General features: G+C 41.9%; 1 protein-coding gene across 2 annotated transcripts in view; it reads right to left on the reverse strand.

Moving 5' to 3' along the window:
- Nucleotides 1-15,214, reverse strand: part of LOC115113054 (KH domain containing, RNA binding, signal transduction associated 2) — a 116,139-nt gene extending 100,925 nt beyond the window's left edge. For both annotated transcript variants that reach the window (XR_003861070.2, XM_029640260.2), the window contains exon 1: nucleotides 14,914-15,214. Coding sequence is in view for 1 of the 2 variants with exons in the window: in XM_029640260.2 (XP_029496120.1) it covers nucleotides 14,914-15,004 (91 nt within the window). In the remaining variant the exon portion in view is untranslated. The remainder of the gene's footprint in view (nucleotides 1-14,913) is intronic.
- Between the last annotated feature and the right edge of the window lie 549 nt (nucleotides 15,215-15,763).

The raw sequence follows: 15,763 nt of genomic DNA on the forward strand, positions 1-15,763 counted from the left end.
GTATCAGTTCCGACCAATCATTTTGCTTATAAATCATTATGTGGACACCATAGATCGAAATGGCTTGAATTGAGTGGTAGTGCTGATTCTCGTGGACACAGGAATATGTATTTTTCTGCCTGTGTGAAGCAAGATGTGAAATCTGACACCACTTGAAGCTGGGATGGCCCTCCTACCGTTTCATTCGCTCTTCCGTCTGTCCATCAACTCCTGGCTGAACCTATATGTCTAGGCCACTAACCACGCATATGCCTGGAATCCTTACATCGTAATGATTTATAGCCAGCAATCTAAAATAATAATAACTTTTAAACAAAAAACACTTTCTGTTTGTCCTAACGAGTTCAGGAAGCCAAGCTAGAGTTCTGTGAGACGTTCACAGCAACAGAGGCAGACGTTTTGTTCAAGAGAGACCTTTTGAAAATCTGCGCATTTTCTCTAACACTAAAATATACAAATATGTATTTTACAGTTATAAGGAAGCTGAAATATTAAAGTTAGTTGTTTTATAAATTTAGAAAATATAGAAGTAATTTCAAGCTTTATTCATACAGCTTTGTTGAATAGGAAATACATCATATCAAATATAGAATATTTTCATCATATTTGTACTGTGTACTTGAGCTTGTGTCCTCAAACGTGACTAGACCTCAGCAATTTATAACTATTTCTACCAGAAAGATGAGATTTGAACCTTTTTTGGAGTATTACTAGTTATTGTTTATGGCCCTCTAATAATCAACCATTACTTTTGGGGATTACGTAGATTACATTTTCGATTACATTTAGTTACACTTAATGTAAGGAAAACAAGTTTGACTAAGATAGTGGGGTTCAATGCTGTTTACTCCACCCACACTCTGGATTCAATGCCACTTAGGGATTCAAACATGATTTTTAGAATTAGATCTCACAGTCTCAAGTCAGAATTAGACGACCAGGCATTAACCCCGAATTCTTAAGGTTAGGCATTAACTCAGAATGGTTAAGGTAAAGGTTTGGGATATGCTTAAAACCAAAATATAAAAAACAACTTTCTATTGATGGATTTGAACATGCAATCTTTGGAACCAGAGGTAGAGACAAACCTGTCTACAACCTCCTTGCAAAACCTAAGCCTACTTGAAGGTAACAGCGCTCACTGTTGCCCATAGTGGCCAGGTTCCATGTAATCGCACAATGTCCTCAGACATGGATGGACATCAAGTACTGATTTGTATCACAGGTGACCTGCCATGTTTGCTGAAAGTTACCAACCACATTTTTTGCTCTGTTTTTTTGGGGAGTGACTGTAATGCTATTACTGATTCATTATGTGCAATCATGGACCTGAAAGTGAATTTGGCCAAAACATGATCATTATTCTGTATGGATTGTTAAAATATGCTGTATTACAAAATGACTGGAATATATCGCTGGAGCATTAGTGATTAACCTTCACAGCACATATAGACTACATTTAAAGGCTCAGTACAGTCAACAATGTGATGTTCCTGTGTTTTTTATGTATTCACACTATGAGGTTGGAAAAATACTGTGAAATTGTGAAAATTATGATAATGCCCTTTTAGTATAAGAGCTGTTTGAAAAGACTGCCTGAAATTTCAGCCTGTTTTGGTGGGATGGAGTTTTGGCCTGCCTGGTGACATCAGCGGGCGGGAAATTCGTTAATCAACCAATAAGAAAGAGAATTCCAAACTAGAGGTCTGCATGGGACTGATTTCTTCATCCCGCTCCCACCTGCCCACACCCACAGCTTTTCACACCCGGCAGCACCCGCTGGCTGTATGACTCCCACACGCTAGAACTGGTCCCAGAACCCAACAGCAGTCCCGCAATCTTATTTCAGGCGTGACGCAGCTCACTTACCAGCCATGGTCTCAGCTATGTTGTTCAGATAGAGAAATATGGGTGATCAATATTTGATGTAGTAAATCATAGCCTAATCACATTTAGGAAGTACAATTCCTTGGAAAGACAACTTCCCCATGCTTCTCCGTCCATGCATAGGCTATAAATGACTATTTCATTGAGACCACACGTGCACCTGATCTCGCACGTATGGCTACAGAAATTGAAGCAGTAAGAATTATGACAGCAACACTTGTTACGTTTTACATGTAGGCTGTGGCCTACCTTTTAGGAGGACGAATTGCAGGCAGAGACAAATAATTGGTTAATCAATACTTATTGAAAATGAAAAGGTGCAACGCTCACCATAGTAGTCTAACCTATGTGCACGTTGTGCCTTTTCAATGATGATTAAATGTTTTGATTGCACCTCGACTCACGTTGGTTCAGCACCCTCCACTTCTTTCCATTATCAACATTTATTTACAAACACTGTTGTAAACTACAGTCTAATCATATTTCAATTAATTTCGTATGTAAGTTCACTGCTACGTGATTCTCCACCCATGCAGGCAGCCTACTCTATTTCAATGAGACCACACATACTAGGCTCACTTGAACTCACACACCCAACTAATTAGGTGAGGAGAGGGAGGCTACTGAAGTTCAGTGTCTGAATAATGCATATAAAAATATGTGCTTTTAATACAATTGGTATGCTAACGCATACAAAGCAAAAAGACGAATGTTTACAAATAATCTGAGGGACAACAGCATGAAAAATGCAGAACGCACTGCAATGATCTCTGTCGGGAGAGAGAACACCATCTATTATTCCAAACCTCTTTGCCAATAACAGATGGTTTTCAGTTTTCCCCTCCCCACTCAGACCACTCCCAGACAATTCTAGGAGAATTCTTGCTTGAGAAGTTGCTCTTCGCTAAGAAATGTAGTTTATTTTTCTTAATTGTTGCCCGGAAATGATTTGCTATTGAGATAAAAATGGCTGCATTGGACCTTTAACAAAATACAGAATATTAGTACAAGGACATGAGTCTATGTTTAAAACCCATTATGCGTCTTTGTTTGTTAATGTAAAGATGATGTGTGCATTAAAGATTATTATTGATAATTACTTGGGTATCACTATGACTGGGGATAATATTACAGCACATTATTCAGCTAATGCCTCAGCTGATGCAAATGTTGTCCTGTAATTACTGGCTTCTGGTAAACTGCTCCTTCATTTTCCCTGCAATAATATAATATTCTTCTAGAAACGCTGATTACTTACACTCAAATGACAGCATGCCAATGATCTTTGGCTAATATGCCTAATCCTGAGGAATGAACATCCAAAATTAGCAACAATATCCATCACCTTCAGAGCGCTCTCTGTTTTTTTCTGAATGTGCAGTTCTCTATTTCTCTCTGCCATTATAACACACTATTAGAATCAAACCTCAACAGCTGTGACGTCATGAGACATGAAAGATCAAATTGTTTATAATGACATATTTTACAATGATCCTGACTCATGGTGGTAGTTATTATAAGGCCTTCGTTATAGTTAGACCTATGTACCGTACTACAGTGAGTGTACAAAACATTAAGAACACCTGCTCTTTCCATGACAGACTGATCAGGTGAATCCAGGTGAATGCTATGATCCCTTATTGATGTCACTTGCTAAATCCACTTCAATCAGTGTAGATGAAGGGCAGGAGACAGGTTAACCTCTAAAAGTCTAAACTGTTGGGGGGGGTTCTATTAAGCTAACATGGAATTGTTTTAAGAAGGTCACAATTTAGCTATTTGATTTTGAATTTTAGGACTCATTTAGGTATATTGAAAAAATATAATTTGATAAAATATTGAATTACTTACTACTATAGCCCATAGAAACGCATTGGAAAAACATATTCATAATTGTCAGGAAAGACAGTCAAAAAATAAATCATAAGGATTAAGGTTTCTGTCCTATATCTATATATTTTTTTCTTACACATTTAACCCCTTATTTTTGTTGGCACAAAACTACCTCCATATATCCATTCATTTGTATGGGTTACGTTCAAACGAGTCCCGTGACACGTATGGGGGTTGTAGCGCAAAACGGAGAACACCATCATTTTCTCACCTTTCCATAAAGTCGTCACATTAGTAGGCCAAGCCGTTCAGACGCTACACAGGTTTTCATGAGAAGACCCATTTTCGAGCTGTCTCATGGTCTAACAAACACCGCTGTAGCTCGGCCATCTTCCATCACAGATGCGGAAGGCCAACATAGGGGGATGTTATGGATTGAGACACAGCCAATAAAAAGAAGACTGTACGTACATACCCCAATCAGAAGTCATGGATTAATGGCAACATCCGCAATGATCTAAAGGGTAGAGCTGATGCTTTAAAGGAGTAGGACTCTAACCCAGACTTTTATAAGAAAGCCCGCAATGCCCTCCAACGAGCCATTAAACAGGCAAAGATTCAATACAGGACTAAGATTAAATCCTACTACTCCGGCTCTGAGGCTCGTCAGATGTGGTAGGGCTTGCAAACTATTACGGACTACAAAGGGAAGCCCAGCCGTGAGCTGCCCAGTGACCTGAGCCTACCAGACAAGCTAAATAACTTATATGCGTGCTTCAAGGCAAAAAAACAGTGAAGCATGGATGAGAGCACCAGCTGTTCCGGACAACTGTGTGATGAAGCTCTCTGTAGACGATGTGAATAAGACCTTTAAACAGGTCAGCATTCACAAGGCCAGACGGATTATCAGGACGTGTACTCATAGCATGCAATGACAAACTGGCAAGTGGCTTCACTGACATTTTCAACCTGTCCCTGATCGAGTCTGTAATACCTACATGTTTCAAGCAGACCACCATAGTGCCTGTGCCCAGAACGCCAAGGTAACCTGCCTAAATGACTAACGACTCGTAGCACTCATGTCTGTAGTAATGAAGTGCTTTGAAAGGCTGGTCATGGCTCACATCAACACCATCATCCCAGAAACCCTAGACCCATTCCAATTCGCATCCAACCCCAACAGATTCACAGATGACGCAATCTCTGTTGCACTCCACACTGCCCTTTCCCACCTGGACAAAAGGAACACATATGTGAGAATGCTCTTCATTGACTACAGCTCAGCGTTCAACACCATAGTGCCCTCAAAGATCATCACTAAGCTAAGGACCCTGGGACTAAACACCTACCTCTGCAACTGGATCCTGGACTTCCTGATGGGCCGCCCCAGGTGGTAAGGGTAAGCAACAACACATATGCCATGCTGATCCTCAACACGGGGGCCCCTCAGGGGTGCGTGCTTAGTCCCCTCCTGTACTCCCATCAACACCATCATTAAGTTTGCAGACGACACAACGGTATTAGACCTATTCACTGACAACGATGAGACAGCCAATAGGGAGGAGGTCAGAGACCTGGCAGTGTGGTGCTAGGACACAAACCTCTCCCTTGATGTGATCAAGACAAAGGAGATGATTGTGGACTACAGGAAAAGGAGGACCGAGCACACCCTCATTCTCATCGACAGGGCTGTACTGGAGCTTCAAGTTCCTTGGTGTCCACATCCCCAACAAACTATCATGGTCCAAACAAACCAAGACAGTTGTAAAGAGGGCACAACAATGCCTATTCCCCCTCAGGACACTGAAAAGATTTGGCATGGGTCCTCAGATCCTCAAAACGTTCTACAGCTGCACCATCGAGAGCATGGTGGTTGCATCACCGCCTGGTATGGCAACTGCTCGGTATCCGACCGCAAGGCGCTACAGAGGGTAGTGCGGATGGCCCAGTACATGACGGGGGCCAAGCTTCCTGTCATCCAGGACCTCTATACCAGACGGTATCAGAGGAAGGCCCAAAAACTTGTCAAAGACTCCAGCCACCCCTGTTATAGACTGTTCTCTCCTCTATCGCACGGCAAGCGGTACCGGAGCGCCACGTCTAGGTCCAAAAGGCTCCTTAACAGCGTCTACCCCCAAGCCGTAAGACTGCTGAACAGTTAATCAAATGGCTACCCGGACTATTTGCATTGACTCCCCTCTCCCTTTTTTAAAGCTGCTGCTACTTGCTGTTTATTATTTATGCATAGTCAGTTTACCCACACCTACATGTAGTTTAGTAAATATTTTCTTAACTCTGCATTGTTGGTTACGTGCTTGTAAGTAAGCATTTCTAGGTAAGTTTTACACCTGTTGTATTCGGCGCATGTGACAAAAGCCTTGAGACAATTGAGAAATGAATTGCGTATGTGTACCATTCAGAGGGTGAATGGGCAAGAGTAACACAGAATACTTTCTTGAGCAGCGGTCACCAACCCGTCGATCGTGATTGACTGGTCGATCTCCAGTGCATTCCTAGTCAATCGCCAAACATTTCTGTAAATATCCCAACGATTAAGCCTTGTGTTCCTATTGTGTTTTTAATTTTTTTATTCATCTCAGGTTGCGCGCCGGGAAGGCGAACTGTTGCCATTTTGAACATTTAATGTGTCTGAAGGTACAAACTCTGCCTTGCCGGCGGGCCCTGAGAGCAAATCAAGTGCATTATAGGCCTACCGCTGGCCAATCAGTTGGCTCAGATTACTGTGTCTGGAGTAACGTAGCAGGCATAAAAGAAAGCTACAGCAAAGTTTATACTGTGAGATTTCAAATCTTTTAAAACCATGACTAGAGAGAGACTGTCAACGAATATGTCAAAGAGCTGCTGTTTTTATGAATGAGTTCATGTTTAAGATTTACTCAGCACTGTCAACACTTTGTATTCAACACTTAAACAAGCCATAAAATTTGTGTTCTTCCTATTTCCACTCAGCACTACAACAAGCACTGCAGCAGTAATGAATGAGTAGGAATGTGTATATATAAGCTTGCGTTGTTGTTATTATTAGCAGCTTGGGTATTTTTTAATGTCAAGGAATATTTCACTTTCTCTGTTCGTAGGAGTAACAACATAAATTTGTGCATGAGGCAGAAATAATGCGGTTCGATTCGTGTTTTTCGCCATCATAAATCACACCACATAGCCCTTGGCATGTATGGATCTGTGCCATTTACTTTGATCTGGATTGTGTTTACAGCATGAGCGGTCGTGAGTAGATGCGCTTGTTTTGAGATCAAAGCGAGAGCTGCATGTAGCCACATGTGCACATTTTGTTCATATCTGCGCTCAGCAGACCTGAAATTTGCTCAGTGGTGGAGAAAATTTGAGGGAACATCGGTAGTAGGTGCCAGGCGCACCGGTTTGTGTCAAGAACTGCATCGCTTCTGGGTTTTTCACACTCAACAGTTTCTCTTGTGTATCAAGAATGGTCCACCACCCAAAGGACATCCAGCCAACTTGATACAACTGTGGGAAACATTGAAGTCAACATGGGCCAGAATCCGTGGAACGCTTTCGACACTTTGTAGAGTCTATGCCCCGGAAATTGAGGCTGTTCTGAGGGCAAAAGGTAGGAAATGCAACTCAATATTAGAAAGGTGTTCCTAATGTTTGGTGCACTCAGTGTATAATTCCATGATACCTTTTACCACCTCTTTGACACATTGACCACCAAAGTAGAGGGAACGGTATCTCCTAGCATGATGAATATAACTTCCAACATATATAATAGTGCAGTCCTACGTACAGTACACAATAATGTGCAATAATGAAAACTAACTCTGCAATTATCAATTCATATAAATGCACATGCCGTGAGCCATAGCAAGCTCCAATTTTGACCACCACAGTGTTATTCATATCATTACTTTCCTATCCTATATTTAAGCAATAAGGCCCGAGCGGGTGTGGTATGTGGCCTATAGTGTACCTGAATACTTATTGTCTGAAACCCATGTTATATGAGACTGTATACCATGGGTATGACAAAACGTGGGTATAATTACGTTTGTAACCAGTTTATAATAGCAATAAGGCACCTCTGGGGTTTGTGGTATATGGCCAATATAGCACGGCTAAGGGATTTATGCAGGCACTCCATGTTACTTAGTGCATAAGAACAGCCCTTAGCCATGGTATATTGGCCATATACCACACCCACTTGTGCCTTATTGCTTATACCACAGCTTTCAGCCAATCAGCATTCAGGGCTCGAACCACCCCAGTTTATAATACACCTGAAGCAATTGAGGTTCACTATGTTTGGCATCAGCTATGGGGGCACAAAGGGTTGAATGCCACAGGCCAGCCAACCACTATAAATGCATTGAATGCACTATAACTCATCACACCATCCCCAGGTCCTCTGCTAAGCACATTCCCCAGGTCCTCTGCTAAGCACATTCCCCAGATCCTCTGCTAAGCACATTCCCCAGGTCCTCTGCTAAGCACATTCCCAAGATCCTCTGCTAAGCACATTCCCCAGGTCCTCTGCTAAGCACATTCCCGAGGTCCTCTGCTAAGCACATTCCCCAGGTCCTCTGATAAGCACTTTCCCCAGGTCCTCTGCTAAGCACATTCCTCAGGTCCTCTGCTAAGCACATTCCTCATGTCATCTGCTAAGCACATATAAACACTTGCTTCAGTGAGAGGTAGGCTACCTCTTGTCTGTGAAGGTGAAATTGAATGTGCACACTGGCTCTCTCAAGGTGAGTGCATTACAGATAGAAGCACACCACTCAAGATCTATAACTATACTGAAGAACACTGGTGAGCATTGATACAGAATCAGTCCAGGTGAATGGCAGTCTCACATCGCAGGTAACCAATAGCTTTTTGTCTCTGGGACTTCCCATCTCATCTGTAGGACACTACTATTTACCACTTCCTGACAAGCACAACAAAGCAAATATGCACAGCCCCTTTAAGGTGCTCTGTGCAACTCCACCAGCAAATAGCCCTACATGTCTACATCCCTGTGAGTAAACCTTTAAAATCTTATGATGTGATACATTCTTATCACATGCAGTGGCTCCTTAAGACAAATGTCCACTGCCAATGAAATTAATTTCACTGGTGTCTCCATGCAAATTACTGATTAGAACCTTTGTGGAATTCCTTACAGAATCGCAATGTGGGAAGAGAGACCCTGATCAACCCAGTAGATTATCACCTGCTAATTATTTCTACCAGTTAATGGGAAGGAGCAATTTACACACATATGGACTATTTTCTCCCCTTCAGACATTAGTAATAGCTGGTCTAATCTTAAAATCCCGATAGGCTATTCTGATTATATGCAATGATTTACATTAACTTATACTCATACATAGATTTTGTAAACAAAACCTATACAGTGCTTTCGGAATGTATTCAGACCCCTTGACCTTTTCCACATTTTATTACATTACAGATTTGTTCTCAAATTGTTTAAATAATATCACATTTACATAGGTATTCAGACCATTTACTAAGTACTATGTTGAAACTCCTTACAGCCTTAAGTCTTCATTAGGTATGAAACTACAAGCTTGGAACACCTGTATTTGGGTAGTTTCTCCCATTCTTCTCTGCAGATCCTCTCAAGCTCTGTCAGGTTGGATGGGGAGCGTCGCTACAGAGATATTTTCAGGTCTCTCTAGAGATATTAGATCGGGTTCAAGTCCGGGCTCTGGCTGGGCCACTCAAGGACTTGTCCCGAAGCCACTCCTGTGTTGTCTTGGCTGTGTGCTTAGGGTCGTTGTCCTGGAGTGGACCCCGCCCTGTGCAACTGGGTCCTGGACTTCCTGACGGGCCGACCCCAGGTGGTGAAGGTAGGAAACAACATCTCCACTCCGCAGATCCTCAACACTGGGGCCCCACAAGGGTGCGTTTTCAGCCCTCTCCTGTACTCCCTGTTCACCCACCACTGCGTGGCCAACTCAATCATCAAGTTTGCAGACGACTTGATTACCGACAACGACTAGACAGCCTACAGGGAGGAGGTGAGGGCCCTCAGAGTGTGGTGTCGGGGAAACAACCTCTCACTCAATGTCAGCAAAACAAAAGAGATGATTGTGAACTTCAAGAAACAGCAACGGGAGCACCCCCCTATCCACATCGATGGGACGGCAGTGGAAAAGGTGGAACGTTTTAAGTTCCTCGGTGTACATATCACCGACAAACTGAAATGGTCCACGCACACAGACAGTGTGGTGAAGAAGGCGCAACAGCGCCTCTTCAACCTCAAGAGGCTGATTTCTTTTTGCTGATACAGTAGTGGTAGCAGCGGAGGCAATAGCACGTTTGTACCAAGGGTAATAGAGGCACACCTTTTTTAAAGACAGTATTGACACATGGCTTAGAGGTCTAGTTGTCAGCTTCTGAATTACAACTATTTTTGTCTTATTAAATTGCTGAACAAGCTGACTCTTACGGTAAGACCACATTAATTTCATGTGATTACATGTGAAGCCACATGTGATAACATGATCCCATGTTAAATGAATTTGAAATAAATGTGACAACACTGGGATGCAACATTTCAACATGTGAGAACATGAAATTACACGTGACAAAATTTGGGCACATGTGAAAGCCCAGATGTCAAATGTCATTTAATTGACATACATTCAATTTAAATTATCATGGTCCCCCTACAGGTTTTGTCTAGTTCAATGTTTGTTCCATGGACATCCCCAAATATGTTTTTAGGATATTCTCAGAATGTTGTGTCATGGTCCCCTGGAGGTTTTCATCAAGTTGCTGTGAAAATACATTAAAAGGTGTTAATGTTAAAGGACAGTATGATGATTATTTGGGACTAAACCTCATTTGGGATTTGAACTCCCTCTTGGTTGCTAGCTTCCTGAAGATCCTGCTGAAGCACCAGGTCTATGGACATAATGGAGATTGGCTATATATTGACTATGTATTGCCAATAATACATTTCTGCACTTTGCCTAAAGTTGCAATAAAAATAAAGTAAACGTATACAACAACTTGAAGCTGTTTATTTCTTTAAAATAACAGTATGCTGCTGTATTCTTCTGTCAATTACTATAACAACTTGTACTTTAAACACAATTGGGACTCATCCTTAAATTGAATTTGAGTTAATAACCTCTTGGTCACTAGCAAACTGAAATGTCCTGCTACAGTGAAACGACACCACAAGATCTTTGAGTGTGAAAGAGATATGGCCACAGACTTATTGGCAAGACTGCATTTCTGCACTTTGCTAAAAGCTGCCCAGAATCAAGTAAATAATTGTACAATTATCCCCAGCAACATAACATCATTATAAAACTATCAGGACTCAAGGGCATTCTTTGGGGATTTGAACTTGCAATGTCTTGAGTAGGAGTGCATTGATGTTTCTACAGTGCCACCAGGTTCCTCCTTACTGCTTGGAACACACTCTCAAAAAATAAGGGTATAGTTAGGGTACATTGTTGTACACTGGGTTACAAAAAGGTCAAAGGTACACTTCACAGGTACACATATACACTCAAATGGTACAGTTCGGTACCTTGTAGGTATGGGGGATTTTTCTACCCAATATTTTAAATATACTGTAAGTTACGAACATCACTGCACTTTCCATTAAAGGTGGGGGCAATGTACTGGTTTGGTCTCATTAGCATGTTTGGGGGAGTGGTCAAATATTAATGTCAACCATCAGTGGAAGTGTTGTATCAGTTTAAGGGTTTGATGGTTATGCCAATGCAAGTTGAGTACCTCCTTGGTCAGAGAATTTGTCAGTAATGAACTGCACTGTAATGAGACTATTGTGCTGTTTCCAGTAACGGCAGCTTGTTACTGTGAATTTGATATTTCTTAACTGGAAACATCTTGTCAGTAAGTTACTGTAAAAGTCACAATAACGTACTGACATTTCTCCTGACAACATGCACATCACTTGCTGATTGGCAGCAACAGTGGCAACCTATATTTTGGTCTCCCATGAAAGGGAATGTCATTCCAGTTAATGTGTTCTAGGCTATTCATAAACATACATTTTGTACACTGTCAGTTCTGCCACCTTGTTAAAGGCTGACATAAGTCCATGTGATACCAAAGAACCATATGATATTAAATGTATTGCTAATCACCATGTAACTGTGATGCTCCCTTACCTGCCAAACCGTCAAGTCAGTGAGTGATGGATTAGCTACAATAAGATACTGTGAATTTGACAATAACCGACTTATAACTATGAACTTCCTATGAACCAGCAGCCATTAAACTTGTTGAAAATGCACAGTACCCATTTAACTGCGCAGTGCTTGAGCATCACATGTTCTTACAAAGATTGCAAAATCAACAGTGTCACAAGAAGTGCTTTAACTTCATCAACATAATGATAAAACCACTTAAACTGGTTCAACACATCCACTGATTGTTGGAACAAATATAATATATTTTAGACCTTACCCCCAAATATGCTAATGAGCCACTGCCAGCACATTGCCCCCACCTACATTTCAAAGTGCAGTAATGGGTGTACCTAATGCTCTGTTCGTAACCAAGTACTAGTGGGAACTTCTCCCACATGCTAACCTCTTCCACATGCTGATCACCTACTAAGGAAATGACCTTGATAACAGCAATTTTCGGCAGTTAAATCTAACAACAAAACATTATATATAAAAAGCTATCTATTAATATGGTTTTTGAACTCTACATTTTCTTTACAAGCATGATAGCTGTACTTTAAGTTAATGGTTGACACAGCTTGTTGGCCATTAGCCAATTGGCGTTTCTCAATGAGTTCAAAGCACATGAATGCATTGAACTGGTATTCACAAATTCACAATTGGTGAATTCCCACCTCCCACATGGTTACGAACACAGCATTATATTGACTATATCGGGTAGAAAATTGTAAAATTATGCTAGATTGCCCCCACATGTACCCTAAAATGTATTGACCAGTACCGTGTGAGTTCCTATGTGTACCTCTGAAGGTACCTTATGTATCTTTTACCCCCCCTTTTTTCTCCCCAATTGGTAGTTACAGTCTTGTCTCATCGCTGCAACTCCCGTACGGACTCGGGAGAGGCGAAGGTCGAGAGCCATGCGTCCTCCGAAACACAACCCAACCAAGCCGCACTGCGTCTTGACATAATGCACATCCAACCCGTAAGCCAGCCGCACCAATGTGTCGGAGGAGACACCGTACACCTGGCGACCGTGTCAGCGTGCACTGCGCCCGGACTGCCACAGGAGTCACTAGTGCGCGATGGGACAAGGATATCCCTGCCAGCCAAACCCTCCCTAACCCGGATGACGCTGGGCCAATTGTGCACCGCCCTGTGGGCCTCCCGGTCGTGGCCAGCTGCGACAGAGCCTGGGCTCGAAACCAGAATCTCTGGTGGCACAGCCACTGCACCACCCAGGAGGTCCTTCTTATGTGTATCTTTGGCCTTTTTGTACATCAGGGAACAACACTGTACTGCAACCGTACACATATTAATGAGTGTGTGGATATATGTTCTTGTTAACAAATAACCATCTGGTGGCATTGCTGAGACATTAATGCGCTCCGGACCAAAAGGTTTCGATTTCAAATCCCGAGAGCATTTATGCACATTTCGGGCTAGATTCTATCAGCTCTGCGCTAACGGACACCTACATTGCGGTTGTTTTGGTGGCTCCGGTTAGAGCTGTCAAATCCACAAGTGACTCCCTGGCATGAAACCTAAAGCGGACATTGCAATTGGCTGCACAGAGCTGTACTAAGAGAAATTCCATGCAGCCTTGTTTAGAAGTTGGAACACTGTGATATGTAATCTACATCTTGATTAGGCTGATAGAAATCCTAATTTTCTTTAATGATTTAAAATTTAAGTGTCATTATTTCTATATAGCCTACACTTCCTCGTTCTAGAATTCTAACACGAGGAGGACAGGTGTAGCTTTGTGACAATGACCACACAAGCAGCTGCTCACCAGTTTAACAGGTCTAACGCAGTTACACCTCTGACACCGCCAAAACAACAGCTATGCAGGTGTCAGCAATCGCAATCGCGTGCTTGATCTGATTAAATCTAGCCCTAATGTCAAGTGTCCCTGAGCACTGTTACTTTTTAGTTGGTGTTGTCAGATAATCGCGTGATGATTAACTTAATTCCAGGCAATGTTTAGCTTGAAATCATGATGTGATAACATGAAACAACACTGTTAGCCATTGCTGTTATTTTTGGCATTGTGATGTTTCACATGTAAAATCATGTGAAAATGAGTTTGCAAATGTGAAATGTCACATGTGAATGATTCAAAACCATGTTTTCACATGTGAAATGTTTTGGAACACGTCACATTTGATATTTCACTGAGGTCAAAACCACTGTAAATTACAGTCCTGAAGATCTCCTGATGCCAAAGTCACCCATCAGCACCACTGAAGCATAAAATCTCTGCTTCTATGGATTGGTCCATTGGGGCAATAGTTAGGCTACTTCTCTGGGATGGGAATGTATAGGATGGCAAAGCCCCACTATAAAGGAATCACCAAGGTCAAATGTTCTGTAGGAACACACCCCTCACCCCTTTTAAAAGTGTAAGAACACTTAACCCGACTTGCCATTCAAACAGTCAAGTCTCTATTTAAATATTGTTTGTGTGTGCATGCGTGTGTGTGTGTGTGTGTGTGTGTGTGTGTGTGTGTGTGTGTGTGTGTGTGTGTCTTATCTTCATCTGAGCTTCTGTGACGATAGTCTGACATGAAGTGACAAGCTGTCATATATTCGGGGGAAAATAGTACTATTTAGTAAGACGGAATTGAGGTCGACATTGAATTTAACTTGGGGAAAGTTTCTCTGACGATCTGTCTCCCTTACAAATCCAGTAAAATGTCCTGTATTCTCTCTCGGATGGCACTGCCAACACCGATGAATTAATAAGTTATAATAGCTTGGCTACCTAATTAATTTTAACACACCTTAGGTTACATTAGTCTGGTTCATTATTACAGATAAATCCACTATTTACAGTATTGTGCTCAACAAATACGCAGTAGCTAATCAGTACAGGTATCCACCCCTTCATCTCCACAAATACAGTGTGGCTGATGCCTGTGAACACAATGGACTAGTAGACAAAACCCGTGAAATCATCTACAACACATTGATTGATAATTGACATTCAGAACCAGCCAACATAATGACCCGTTACCTTCGGTAAGCAGACGCATCGCATGAACAAACGAGGAGTCCAGCGTATCTTTTTCGGCCATCAGCTCCGGTAAGTATTTCTCCTGATCCATGGCAAGTGCCTCTCCTGTTCACCGCTTGTGCAGGTGAGTCGACAAAAGTGATGAGCTTCGGAATGCGCGTCTCTCTTCCACTTGGTAATTGTCTTTATAGGTACCGCAAGAAAAGCCGTAAGGAATCTCTCAAATTTCTTGACTGAGAATTGAAAGGAATTCAGAGCTATAAACACATCTCCCCAAATCCCGCTCAATCGCTACTCCCTCCTGAAGAACCACCCACCTTAGCTACAGAGGGACTGCGTGGTGATTCCCGCCCCTCTGAAACATGATTGGCCATATCACAGGACAGACTATTCGCAAACAACAAATCTCTACACTGTTATGATAATACGATGTTGTAGTAGGCAACACCGAAAATGTTCCTCCCTCCCCCACTGTCCATGGTGCTGAAAATGTCTCATTTGGAAGCAAGCAGTTGGGTGAAGATAGGCAACACAATGCACCTCTTTTATATGAATGAAATGCCATTTCTTAGGCTATACATGTGTTGTGTTAGTATTCTATTTATTTTACTATACATATTTTGACAACACGTGTGGCAGGTGAGAACTGCATGGCCAGTCTGGAATTCGGTTGAATGTATGTAAAGCAAGAGACGTCTTACACTAATTAAACACCTCAAGGCATTCCTGATATTACAGTTTTTCTCAATCCTACAAGCATTTATTGGAACAATGTGGTCGATTTTCAAAACAGAGTCCAGGAGACCTTTTGCCAAACAGTAAATGTGTTTTCAAACTGCAATTGTCTTCT

This window comes from Oncorhynchus nerka, linkage group LG28 (assembly GCF_034236695.1).
Source record: "Oncorhynchus nerka isolate Pitt River linkage group LG28, Oner_Uvic_2.0, whole genome shotgun sequence".
Lineage (NCBI taxonomy): Eukaryota > Metazoa > Chordata > Actinopteri > Salmoniformes > Salmonidae > Oncorhynchus > Oncorhynchus nerka.